This window comes from Lipophrys pholis (genome assembly GCF_963383615.2).
Source record: "Lipophrys pholis genome assembly, chromosome: 12".
Lineage (NCBI taxonomy): Eukaryota > Metazoa > Chordata > Actinopteri > Blenniiformes > Blenniidae > Lipophrys > Lipophrys pholis.
Window position 1 is genome coordinate 18083915 of NC_137641.1, and position 14639 is coordinate 18098553.

General features: G+C 40.3%; 1 protein-coding gene across 1 annotated transcript in view; it reads right to left on the reverse strand.

Moving 5' to 3' along the window:
* Positions 1-4779: 4779 nt before the first annotated feature.
* trabd2a (TraB domain containing 2A) overlaps positions 4780-14639 on the reverse strand; it is a 71991-nt gene continuing 62131 nt past the window's right edge. Inside the window, exons 5-7 of the mRNA XM_080476793.1 lie at positions 13747-13837; positions 11619-11891; positions 4780-6518 (exon numbers count right to left, since the gene is read on the reverse strand). Coding sequence (XP_080332919.1) covers positions 6314-6518; positions 11619-11891; positions 13747-13837 — 569 coding nt within the window. The 3' untranslated portion in view covers positions 4780-6313. The remainder of the gene's footprint in view (positions 6519-11618; positions 11892-13746; positions 13838-14639) is intronic.

Here is a 14639-nt window from a genome sequence, read left to right on the forward strand (position 1 = left end):
ACTTTGTCACGTGAGCCATAATCATAACCTTCACCGTATAGTGAGGAGCCCATCGCATTGATGCGATGTTATTACAGAAGAGGCAGCTGTTTTCCATTCATACTGAGGAGTGATAGAGAAGAGCTATTGTTTAACATTGCCAGGACACTTACAACGCTGTGATATGTTTCCTGTGATATTGGGATCCTCGGGCTAAATTTCATCCAATACCAAGGAGCCATATGAATTGAAACATCCATTCGTCTTCTATGCTACACCACCTCATGCAATTCAGGGTCGCGGATCAGCTGGAGAGAATTCCAACTCACAATGGGTGGGCAGGTTGAACCCCGGACGAATGCTCAGCCATATAGACGTACGGACAAACACACACAGTCACATTAACACCTACAGCTCATTTTTAGCCATTAGTCTGAAATGCATGTTTTTGGACCGTGAAAAGGGAAACCTGAGTACCTGGAGAAGACGTGCGCATTGAAACACTGAATCACTTTGCCGTGGGCAGACGGTGCAAATAGCCGCACCACTGTGACATTTTAAAGCCAAAAGTTTTTAAGTGACTTCCAGCTTGTCTCAAAAGAACAAAATCTTTCTACGTAACTTCAGAATGTGAAGAGAGGTAGAGAGAGGTTTCATAACAGTATTAACCCGTGACAAAGGTATTTAGCGGAGGAGTATGTCTCGGATTGCGACCTGTGTACTGGAGGCTATACCAGATGGTATTGAGTGAAGGACATGATAAACCCTTGACTGCTTTGTTGTCCACCTCGGGAGACAGACACACGTTTATTTTCTAATATTAAATAACATTTTTATTTATTTATTTTATTTTATTTTTTTTAAACTATGGTGGAAAAAGACAGGGAAGGACATGCCAACTTCTGCAAGCATCTTAAATCTTGGAAAAACTTTACATGATACCTTTTCCTTTGTCCACCCAAAATACACTGAACTTGCAGAAACTTGAGTTAGTTTCAAAGGAGCAGATATAAAAGAGCACGAGTCGGTTCCAAAATGAAGAGGCGTTCAACGGTGTTGTGTTGTAGTGATCTTGGTCTCAAGGCCACATATTCAAGGTCTTGGCTTTGGTGATGATCCACACTTGGGTATAATTTGGACTCAACAAAAGTCTGAACGTAGCGCCAGTCTCCATGTTGTTCTACTTTGTGTTACCAAGGTTGATGGACAATCTAAGTAAAACCTGTTCTTCAAGACGGACACATCCTGCTGGGTTCACTATTAGTACCCTCTGGTCAAACCTCTAAACCCCGCTGATAACATATTATATACAACCCAAAGGAGATTTACTATGTAAATACACCAAGGACTCAGTCAACAGAGCACTTATTAGCGTGGGTCTCAGTTAACACACTGCAGTGACTCGGAGATGGATGCAGTGATAACAGCCACGGAGAGACTTTCTCTACACATCAGCTTATTTGTGCAAGTCTGTGAGGGACTGACCAGAGCTACAGCACATAAACAATAACACACTGTGCTTGTTTTAACAATGCGAAAGTGATTTGACCTTCTGTCCGACATTGTGCAGAAAGGCAGGGCCTTCTGATGGCTCTTTAAATTGACTGCTCATACCCCGGTGCTAATGACCCGAGACCAAACGATTGATCAGAATTTGATTCATTCATCAACAAAGAAATGATGAAAGTAGGTCACTCAACACAGGTGTGATACCCATTTCTACAAGGATCTGAAATTCATTATGAGGACTTCAGCAATGCCGGCAGCTGCCCTTGAAAAACCGACAACTTTTCTTTTTTCTCTCCTTTTTTTTTTTTTTTGTTGAATTCTTAAGTCAACATAAATTACCCAAGATTTTTGATGCTGCGTCTTTATTTGTACCCCAAGTTTTCCGCTTTACAGGAAACAGACGTCTGCACATACATCTGCTTTCAATTCCTGCAGGTTTGCTCGGTCGAATCTGGCAACCCCAGCTCGAGTCCTGTGCGATGTGTTTTCCTAAGCCCCGTTTTCTTATTTGATTGTGTTTTAAGGAGTAGACGTCTGTCAGGAGGATATTTTTTTTCATATCGTGATGAATGAGTCCATAATGAAAGCGAATCCCCCCCTCAAGCTGGTTCAGAAATAGATGCTAAAAGAATTGTGATGGAACCGATGTCTTTATGTATGTGTGACTTTCAGCGGATATAATTGTTGCACGCAGACATATTACTCTGTGACGTCGACGGGACTCTGGGTGAAACACGAGCCGCCAGCTAATTCACGTCCATTATGCTTGCAGTCACTGCGCTTTCGGATCTGATGCTAAAATTAGGCTTATTTGTAATTGGATAGTCTTTACAAGCTTAAATTACAAGTGGAAATTGGTTATAGTAAGAAAGAAAAAAAAAAGAAGAAGAAAAAAAAAAAAACTCCAAATGAAAATAAAGCTCAGCTCAGTTTCAGTTTCTCGACTGTTTTCAATTGTTAAGAATGATTTTTTTATTTTTTTTATTCTTTCTTGACGGCACTCATTTGGTTGGACTCATGGAATTCACACCATCCTTTTTATCCCATGTTTCTAATAGTAAATGAGCTGTAACATCTGTCAGCAAAAGCACTCAACAGGAGGCAATTAGCGGAGTGACCTGCACCTTTGTTTGTTTGTTCTTTTATGGAATGACTGAGTGACTTACACGCTCTGTTGTTTTTAAGAGTTTTGTGTTACACGGAGCGGAGGAAAGACGTCGTTTCGAGTCGCACGCTGCTTTTTAACACGATGCAAGTTTCATGTTTTAGATCGGGCACACTGGATGAATTCATGACTTTAAGTTTAAACATTAGCAGACTTTTTCACCTTCCACAGTTCCCCCCCCCCCCCTTAAGATATTCATACAGTGGAAAGGACTGACCTTCAACTGATGAATGAGGTCAACAGCAGCCGTGAGGAGCTCAGGGACACGCTACCGTGTTTTAAGGAGGTTTAATTAACTTTTCAAGAAAAATTCAAACGCTGCAAGTGTTGAATTTGATTATTTTTAGGAGAGGGTCGCAGTATTGCAGCTCTTAATTTATAGCCAAGCGAAGTGATGAATGTTTTGCAGTTGAATTCCTGGCCGTGAACGAAAAAGAAAAAGTTAACAGAGCAAGTGCTTGTCTCGCTTTTGTGTTTTACCTCAACCTTCAAACAACACAAGGAGTTTCCACTTGTTTTTATCTCTTACCTGTCATGTGCGTAAAACTTACATACAAGTGTAGTTATTGATACACACCTTGATGCCAAGACACAAAGTCATCTGGAGATTTTACAATTCATTTTTACATTAACAACTTCAAGCATTTAGAGATGAATGCACAGAAAAGGACCTAAATAAGAAACAAGATGTTGACGATGAAGAGGAATGAGTACAGTACATGATTGTGAAGAGTAAAATGGTGGCAGTCCTACTGCTGACTGAAAAGAGTGTTTTCAGCATGAAAGACGCTGTGGCTTCAATGAACATGGTTGACCAGAGGAAGAGTTTTAAAAATTTTTTTGCACAGGTCTGAAATAATGGAATAGAAATACTTTATTAATCGCACAGAGAAATTCTTCAGTATTTTTTGTTGAGTTGTCCCAGATGGGAACTGTTCATTCTTCTTAGCGTTTGCCATCTTACAGGTGGCTAATGTTGCGTTTTCCATTGGTCAGCATCAAAATAAACATTAAAAAAAGTTAATATAGAAATGAATATTATTTCAAAAGCTACAGTTGTGTGTTGTCTGTGCAAAGCAGCATGAAATATGCGACAAATCCTCCTTTAATGTTGCTCATGCGCATCCAGCACACTTCCCCTCCCAAATCAAAGCCCGCGCATGCAAGTCAACTGTTGTTCTTTTCCTGTTGATGTAGCAAATCAATTAACTCTCATTTCCTGTACATCTAAAGGTCCCGTTGGCTCTGTTTTCCTGTTTATTTCCTACAGAAACAACATTCGCCAGCAGCACAGCTGTCCTGTTTGTGACAGACCACATGCACACTTCAAACGACTTCTAACAGCGGCCTTATCAGAGCACATTAACATCACATAAACATGCCCTGAACCTTGGATAAGGGCAAGAGGGCAGCATGCATACGTGTGTGTGTGTGAATACCCCAGACGCTGTTGTTCAGATTCGCCGGATCACGTTATTGAGATAACAAGCTCAAACTTGCCTTTTGAAATAATAAAACCGTACTGTTTTTTATTCAGTTATTGTGAGCCTCAAATATTTTACACTTTGAACACAAATCTAAATGGAATAAAGTTGTATTGTCAGGATATTTAATGTAAATATTGTTTAGTTGCAGAGTTGTTGGTAGTCCATAAATATCTACATGTCCATTACAGGCTCCTCTCTGTTGTTATTTTTGACGCTTTGTGCGTTCAAACTTGAAGCACTGGCTGTGTTAACAGAGGGCAACAAACTTTCTTTTTTTTTTTCTTTTTCACACTATATTTCCTTTTCTTTCAGTTTCAGTCTGCTACACCGATGGTTACATAAATTAATAACATCCTGAATCATTTACTGTTGAAAGTTTTACAATGTCTGATCTTCTTTTTCCTATCATACATATTTTCCTGCGATTTTGAAACGAAAAAATCCTGAATCTTTTCTTTCAATTCAGTGAATACACACCAACTGACTGAAATGAGCTACACTTTTGTGAATGTGCATCCATTTCGGCTTTATGACTCTTTAATTGAGCTTTGTGTTCATATTGCTGTTGGTTGCAGGGCAGGCAATATGAGTCTACTTGAGACGGTCAGAATGAATAAATTACCAAGAAACAATCAACTTTGATCTAGATAAATATTTTATTGTTTCCACGGTAAGACTATTACAATTATTTCATGCCATAAATGAAATGTGAAACACCTACTTCACTAAGCTGTACGTGGACTATCAGTGTAGGCAACATTGTGCATTAAAATGTATTGTTATTTCAATAATATGCCCTTGAAATCAAACTTAGAATGTTTGAAAATGAACATTTACACAACTGCACATCCTCGTGACAGTTTAAAAAAGGGAAATTAGGCAAGTTTCATATAGTTTACAGCAGTGGTTTTCAGAGTGTGGGAGGATGAGCCCTTCTTGAACTACACAGTCTTCATATATAGGAAGCAACTGTCATACTGCAACTGCTACACTGATAGTTTCACACTAAAGCTTTTGACAACATTTCAATTGGTCTCCACTACAATTATCGTATATTTAGTTCTAAAATGTGAAGAGGGCATCAACTTGACCCAGAGACTTGTCCCACCTCCTTGAATCTTGCCTCACACTTAGAAAACCACTGGCCTCCAGCAAAATTACAGTTGTTAAATAAATAAACAAATGACCTCTGTGGAACAAAAACACTGACATGAACTATTTCTGCAAACACAGACAGAAAAGCAGGTGATAACACTGATACATAAAGTACAATACAATCATCTGTCCCTTTCCAAAATTAAATTTCCATGGAACACATGACAGTCTATGATGGTTAGTTCCTGATTTTTTTTTTTCTTCAAAAAAATATACTGCATATCTATTTATACATTTTTATAAACAACAATGGTTTCGATAATTTTTTTTAGAATTCTAAAATACATCTATAATATTTAGAAACAATATATACAATTTTCCCCCCCACAGCAGGTCTGAATGCAACAAATTCTTCGAAAATGGAAGAATAAATTAACGTCTGAAGAAGAATGCCTGTGTCCAAGTCCAAGGGGTTGAAGGGCAGGTTTTGTCTCTCTCTCTCAAAGGCGCACGCGCGCGCGCACACACACGCACGCACGCACACGGTTCCAGTTGCACTTATTTAATATCCAACAGTGATTTCATGTTTATTCACTGAGCGCTTGAATCCTCTTCTGCAATAAATGTTGAATAATGACTGTTAACTGTGACAGTGGAGTTATTCAGCAAGCTGATATGTGGTGTGATGTCTCTGAGGTTACTGCCGATAATCTTTTACGTTTCTGCCATTCCATTCTCACTTTTGCCTTCTATGTGTGTGTGTGCGCGCGTGTGAAAACAAAAGACTAAAAACCAACACTTTATCTGACCAGAACCACTTGTGTAATTCACAGGCTCGTTTATGGCTTCAGTTTGTAACAGGCATTATCTTCCGACATGAATCATCACTCAAGTGTGTTGACATAAACTTTATTTTGCCTGACATCCACAAGCTGGCAGCTTGACCTGACTTCATTGCCTTTGCCACACATTCTTCTTTGCAGCCCTATAATGCAGGATCAGACCTCGCTTTATATTATGTGAAACCATCATATCTTCCTCTTAAAGCAGGATATAGTATTGTGTATACTAGGCTCTACTAGAGGAGTGCAGTCTGTATATGTGAGATCACTGTTAGCAGCGTGCCGAGGGTGACGAGTAAAACCGGCGAGGATGAGGATGTGGACGACGCTGAAGGTGTGTGATGGTGGTTGTAGTGGCCGTGGGCTCTGTGAGGTGGCTGCACTGTGATATATCCGTTGATGATGCGGACCAGCGGGGGAGGAGGTGACTGGACCACCGAACTATGTAGAGAGGACAAGAAAGTAGAAGAAGACAAATTAGCTTGAGTGACATTTCTGTGAGGAGACTGACTGGCTGGATTGCAAACCGAGGCCACAGTAACAGAGACATCGTAAAGAGAGGAGCTCTAGATTGACCAAAGGCATATATCTTTCTGTATTAACTGTGTTGGACTGCCAATCTGTGGTGTTTATGCATATGGACTATTTTCCTAATAGAACAGTTTGAGGTATTTTAGCAATTTTAGCTGTTTTACTGGTTTTTAGTAATTCTGGCTGTTTTTGCAGTTTTGCCTTCTTCAGCTCTTTTTAGCCAGAATATTTGACCATTTTTGAAAAACAGTGTGGTATGCATATAAACTAAAACTTAAAGCAAAATGTCTATTCTCGTAGAATGTTCTGGGAACTGCTACAGAGGAGCTGAAGAGCAACGTGTGGCTCTGGAGCCGCAGGTAGCAGGCGCTTGCACCAACCAATCAAAAAGCAGTGGAAAATGACACAATCAACAATCAATGTGACCCTGGTGAAACAACCAAACATTGTGACAGAGAGTGAATGAGGTGAAACGCAAAATATTTGTGGTATTCTGAGGAAAGACGAAAACCTTGTAGAGCTGCGGTAGCTTCAGAAGCCTTGGTTACACAATGTACCATCTAACCCTGGGACATCATTGTCCTTGCGTAATCAACACATGATGACTGTAAGAGTCTCCTCCGATTCAACAGAGGTTGGCATCATGCACAGAAAAATGTTGTCATAAGTTAATAAAATGCACGTTCCAGAATAATAAAGTTAAAACCTGACCGTCTGTAGAGCGCTTCAGCTAGAGAACGAGTGAATCAAAACCCCCATTAAACTGATTCTCTGTATCTGCTCCCAACAAAACATAAGGAAGTCCAACATGAAGGCAAAAAAGTTTTACCAAAATTTGAGTATTTGCAAGGATTCTATCATCTACTGCCTGTGACCTTATGATTCGGTTGACAATGGACCTGTTGTCACAACAGGACGTGTGGTGTGAGTTGATGCCTGTCAATCCAAAATGACCAGCGTCACTCACGCATTTAAAGGACCCACATTTACAAAGTGTGACTGCAACATTACTAAAAGTACTGGGTTTATAGTTTGCAGGTTTGCAAATTAAAAATGCATTAACAAAGTCCAGGCAATCTTTGCATTATTGGGTTGTGAAATGAACTGAACAGCCTCATGTTCCGAGTTTACGGCAGACTGACTGAGGCCTTATTATTTCCAGACGTTCCCCTTAACCTTTATTAAAAGAATAAGTATTCAGTTATATCTCTGCACTGTGACTTTCTTTGGGATTGAAGGGGGAAATCATGGAATAATCAGCAGTACAGGGCTCTCTCTCTACAAACACCACAAATATGCAAATTGCAGGAAGTAAACATTGGAAATATTAATGATGATGTAAACTGCAAAGGAAATATTCCTTTATAAAACTTCTGAGCCTGCAACTCATTGATCAGCTTGTGGCTATAAACCAACGGCTAATCCATTTTTACCCCCGGCCTCCCCTCTTTCCATTTGTCTTCACTTTATTTCTAATGAGCGCTGGCAATTAAATAACAACTTTTCTCCTGTTGGATGCAGGGACTTTAGCTGGTGAGAATGTGACAGGGTCAAAGTAGGGCTAGATTGTATTTCGATTTTATTGGATAAGGTTTGATTTAAAGTGCGAGCAACTCTTCCCCAAATTTCCACATTTAGTTTTCTTCCAAACTTGTGTCATATCTGCAGACAAATGTTAGAAAGCACTACAGTGGAAAAAATGTGCTTCTGACTGGGTGCCTGACTGCAAACTCGTCAAACGTAGAAGACAGTAAGAACTTAAGTGTCCAAAATAGGCTGCATGAGAGTCATTGGCAGACGGAGAGGATCAACATATGAACAGTCGACTGTGAGGACTGTAGGTCAGTCCTGGATTAAAGCAACGTTCAAAAACCATAGATCTCTTTTGCTCTTTTAACAAAGAAAAAGCAGAGGCAGGATCAAACAGAGGCTCGGGGACATATTAAAAACACTTGGCTTGGTCAAATTTTCCACTCGACTGCCAAATTAACCTGATGTAACAAACGTGCTTCCATTGATTATCTTTGGCTCCAAGACTTTCAGGTCAAAGCTCCAGGCTGCAATAATAATGGGCTGCATTTAAAAGGGATTATTTCAAACAAAGTAGCTTTAAATCTAATAATTGACTTTTAGTAAGTCTTTTAAATCAACATTTGTTGTTATTTAATGGGAATCTATGATGCTGGTTCATTTAGTCTTTAGATTTTGAAGATGTGTAAGGAAACCAGGTGTGACGCACCGCCGTGTGGCCACACATCAGACACAACACAGAGCTGTGGCACTGCAGTTGTTTCAGTATTTTCTCCCTCCTTTTTTCTCGGACAGCCTCGCCTTCTCTTTTCTCTGCCACCTTTTCAGACATTAAAATATACAAAGACGCGCACCAACTGCACTTTAGGAGCATGCGTACACAAACAGTCTGTTTCCTTTCCGTTCAAAATGCAGGCTCGAGCAGAAACAGAGAAAAACATTTCTGCAGACAAAATGTACACAAACGTTCACAAACCTCCTCTGTTCCCCGCGAAGAACACGCACTGCGTGGTCGGAGGCTTTTTTTTTTTTTCCTCTTCCCGTCACTAATGTGGAATAGCTCGTACTGTACGTGGAAAAATACATGTTCCTTTCATGAGACCCCTGCGTGGTGACGTGCGACAGCTCTCGCCCACTACTGATTATCTGTAATCATTAAAGCCTTCACGTTGGACAATTTGGAAGTGAAAATGTGTTTTTGTACAAATCAAATATGAAAAGGGCCTTTAGGCTTTTTAAATGTTCTTCCAATTTCACCAGGCTATTTGATCCATGGCCCAGTAAGACAGGACTCTGCCAGGGGTCTAATAACATCCCAGCACAAATCAATGATTGTTTTACACATGAGGGGTATAAAGGGGTTCATCAAGGTAGAAGTGCTACAGCTGATTATATGAGGCACTGCGCCTGAACTCTGGTACGATCACAGTCCAGACCAATTCACCAGAGGACCTAAAAACAAGACTTCTGTGGCTTGCTGAAACATAAGTTGAATTCTTGCAGATAATAAAATAAAGTATCTCCTAATAAAAAGCACTATGCCACATGCTTTCCATAACTTACCGTTTCCGCTTTTGAGGCCTGTTTTCCGATAACTGAGGAGAGCTGTATGTAAACTGTTTTATCATTTCTCAAGTTTTATTTTATTTTGATCTGTTTCATATTTTTAACCTGTTTTGACATGAATAAAGTCAAGTACCGGCACAAGCAGTAACCGTTTTTGGATGTAGTTGGCTTATAAGACGCTTCCTTTGGATCAACTCACCTGCTGAATGTGATAACGTGAGACTTGGTTAATTTACTACATCTTTACACAAGATTTGATTGTGTCGGTGTTCTTGCTGTTCAAAATCATCTAACTATTGTCTTGTGTCAGCGTATTTTACACTGTCTGGACAAAAATAATAATTAAGGTTAAACGTCATCACATTGTGTTTGCGCTTCTGTCCATGGTTTCTCCATCACAAACCATAGTGCCTCAACTGAGAACATGGAACATCTAACAATAACTTTTTTGTTGGTTTTTAATGTCAGCAAGAGATTCTATGGTGTAACGATTCACGGCTCTGCTCATCAGTATCATTATTTATTTGCTTCATAACTTCTCATCCGCCTTACATGTACTAGTTAAAGACAAACGAAAGGCCTTACAGGGGGAGTGGGCTGTACATGTTGCGGAAATAGACAGACTTACATGTCCTTTTGGGAAAATAAATGTGACACACAAAGTAAAGCCACCTGAACATACAAACCCCACATATAGCCGTGAACGCTGAGATTTTTACTGTGTGGATTTACCGAAAAAGGGTTTTAAAACTGTATCCTTTAACAGGAGACTGAGTGAACGTGCACTGAAAGGAAAAACAGTAACAAAATAACATTTGTGTCAATTTGTAAGATGTCAACTGGAAAATAGAAAATACTAATAAAGATGAATTCAACAAAAATGGTCATTTATAGAAAAAAAAAAGCACCTTTTAATATAATTAATTTGATTTATTATTTCAACAGAGGCAAAATCTTATTTTAGATTGTGGTATTCAACAATCTTTGATTTCCTGCCCGTGAATTGTTGAGTTTTCCTCCGTGAACAATGAGAAAGATGAAAATGCCTCCACAACAAGACAACAGAGACTAGATCCATCAGGCATCAAGCTGTCTTATTCCCTTCTTTTGAATTTTCTTGTAATTTCTTCAACAATTCAAATTCTGTGTGCAAAGCCGATAAGAGCAGAAAATGTTTCGGTGTGAATGAATGTGACTGGACTTTCACCTCTGACTCGGCACAGGATGAATGGCTGAAGAAAACGGATTCAGCCTCCTGCCCAAGTGCACAATCCTCTCCATCAAAACGAAATGTTGCCGTTATAATAAGCTTAGTAAACTTTCAGAACAGTAAACCACACCGTGTGCAAGGAGCCCGTTTTTAAACTGAAAGGTGATCTGGTTTTGTTGTCCGGTGAGTCCCTGCCTAGAGCTACTGTGAGACCAAAGCCGGATACTTAGGAGGAATTCCCAGGTTGCTATTTTCACATCTAAGACACTTATACCAGCTCGGAACCAGTCTGGACAAATTCCACATTGCAGGCTGTGTGTGTGTGTGTGTGTGTGTGTGTGTGTGTGTGTGTGTGTGCGTGTGTGTGTGTGTGTGTGCGTGCGTGCGTGTGTGCGTGTGTGCGTACATGTGCTGAAGTGTGCGCAGACTGCATGGAGGAAATGGAGACGTGATACGGAGACTGTTGGAGCCTGCGGCAGCACACCAGGAAGTGTCAGTTTTGTTCTATAGACGAGTCTGCATTACACATTACCAATTTCCCCTCTCATCTCTCACATCCGCTTTGTGTTTTTTTCCTCACTAACCTTTTACTATTACATTCTTTAATTTCCTCCCCCCTCCCTCATCTCTGGCCTTTCACTTCAAGTGATTCATGACACATGTGAAGAGAGAGGAAGCAGAACCCTGAGCTGTTGTCTTCTCACCTCTCCTCTATGCGAACCCAGAGGTCGTTAAAATGTCGGTGCCGCTGTTTCTTCTGCTTATTCCTTCGTTTTTTCTTCAGCATTTTTCTCTCTGCTTTCTCCAGCAGCTCCAGGCTGTCTGGTGGCAGCAGCATGTGGGGTAGCAGGTCCTCCTCCAGGGGATGCCCCTGGTCCTCTTCTTTGTTGGGGAGCTCGTGGAAGAAAGGCTCCAGCTGCGGGGACTCATCATTGTGGTGGTCTGATTCTGGCGAGGTATCTCTGGATGATGATCTCCTAGAAGGTGTGATCAGAGGGTTTAGGCAAAGTGGTTTACTGCAGCATCACACATTTCCATATTACTATAAAATTTGACCACTAATGTCAGTATATCTGCGATTGAACATATTTTTTTACATTAATTGACGGTCGAAAAGGTACTTTGGGATTGATTCCTCAGAATGGTTTGGGACTGAAGCAAATTTACTGAAGTAAATGATCATTAACAGTGAAACAGTCAAAATGTAGAACTAGTTTATGTTTTTTGGGGGGGGGCGCCTATGGCTTTGGGCAAGACAATAAACCCCAACCTTCTCTCAATGGAGCCTGAGCACCTTACATGGTAGAGGTCATCAGTGGTGCGTGAGCAAACGGGTGAATTTGACAGATCATGTAAATAATTTTGTAGCTTTACAAAAGACTCTCGATTTCACCGTGTTATTTAGACCCAGATCTGTCATAGTGAGCTTTTGTAATATCTCTTAGAATTAATATTTCTGTTCTGGAAATGATTACAATCTTCTGTGTGTCTAACAAGTACACGTCTTCAGACTTTATCCCACGAGAACCATGAAATATCTCAGAAAATGAAACATCTGTCACCATGTTTTCACCAACACACGCTAAATCCGTATTACATACTACACTTGGAACACTTTGCTTACTTTGGTTGGTCATAGGCCATATTGACCTCTTTGGTAATCCCCCAGTTTTAAGAAAACTGCAGCATTCAGAATAGCAAACATTATTGCAGTTAACTATCATATCATCCGTCAAAGATAACACCTTATTTAATGAGCTCCCACATTTTGACAAGCAGGTTTTTTTGTTAGTGTTTTTTTTTTTGGTAATTTTTGCCTTTTTGAGCATCTTGAGTTACAATGTCTTGCAAGATGAGTATGTGGTACAGGAATCGTGGCCCTTCTGTGGAGTATTTCTTATTTTACATAAATGTGGCGAATGCATACATACCATTGAAAAGGTGGAAAATCCGTCTTAATAAGGAGGAAAAGAAAGGAATTCATACAACGTACAAACGGGCGATCGCTGATGATCCAGCAACCAACATAAAAGTGAAAGACAGAACATACTCCAGATTTTCTGGAAAAGAAATTACCGGGTCTGTAACGGGAGGCATGAGAGGAAAACCAAAGCTCGTCCTTCTAATTAAAAACATTCTTCCTTCTGATGAGCTGCTGGCTGTCTCTCTTGTGGTCAGTGACTAACTATCCTTAACAATCACCAGGCGTGTATATTCATACTCATACACACACTGCCAAGCCTCCTAAATCAACACCGTGTCCCGGAATAAACCCCAGTGGGTCACAGAAAACCGAATGTACCTGCACACCTCTAATCAACCTGTCAAAAGGAAGGTCTCATAAGATAAAGTGGAACTTCACAGTTGTGCAGGGACACACAGTTGTAGACCCAGACCTTGTACGTAGGCCTGAATGATTCAGATGCAGGTTCGTCTGTGGCTCATCACCCCGCATCAATCACAGAGCTTGTATGTGAAAGTAGATTCACTCCTTCATTCACTTACACGCAGGAACAAGAACACAGATTTTAAAGTGAGATAGCCACCCGCAGCGTGCTATGGTAGGCTGCACTACATGCTCCACAGCAGGAGGTATGAGCCCTGCTTAAGTTGGCCTTTTCAACACCCCTTCATTGGTGGCCGCTGGGGTGGAATTTGTCAGATTTATCTTCAGTGAAATCTTGAAGCTGGAGACGCGTGAGAAGACACGCGAGAATTAAGCAATTTGCTGAATTTTGGAGTGAAGTCTATAGTTGTCCCAAAATCTATCCATTTAAATATTTACCTCGATGCTGTGAGTGTGTGTTTATAGATGTTTTAGAAGTAAATTACCTGTTTATGGGCTGCCCGGCAGGGGTGTGCACAACCTCGTATCCCTGACGGCGAAGCACATCAATGACGGTATTGTTACCAAGAAAGTGACCTGCAACCAAGAACAAGAAGAAAAGTCATGACTCCGTCATTTGCCTCTTTAAAAGTTAATAGTGAGGGTTAGGGTGAGCAAGCAGCAGTAAACAAGAACTCTGTATCTCTGTAAGTGCAGAAAAGATCTTTTCTTTTCACTGTGAGAGCAAGAGGCAGTTGGCTTGGTTGAGTATTCCCTTCTCCACCTACTGTTCTATTAGGAGAACACATTGTTAAGAGAACAGTAATGAGAGTTTGCCACACTGGATGAAGATGGTGATTCTCTCTGGCATCCAGTTTGGCATCAAGTGTTTTTTCGGTTCACATTCACACACTACAGCATGTTATGGTATTAAAGTACTGCGACAGACCGGTAATGGATTGTCAGCTTGCTAACTTTAATGTCTTTAACCTTCTAATGCCTGCAATCATTTACATTTTATGGCTGTTCCATTGTTTCTCTTCCCTTTTCCCTAATATTCAATAATACTATGTGTTTTGTCCACGCTGCTGAATCCTCTCTGTGATTGGACGGTCATATTTCACAGGTCCAAGAAAGTATATTAACCTGGTTGTTAGTTCGTTTTTTAAGTTAGTTTTTCAGAGTTATGGTTATGAGAACTGTCAAGGGCAATATTACAGGAATATAGAGTTAAATAATTTTGGAGCACTTGTAAAGTCTCTTGACTCTCACTGACATTTCTGTCAGTTTCCCACATGATCATTTTTCAAGTGTTTCATATGATCAAGTTTTAATGCTCTTGTGTTTGTTCGTTTTGGAGCCATTGCACTGTTATGTTGCCGGCTCTTTGATCAAGTGT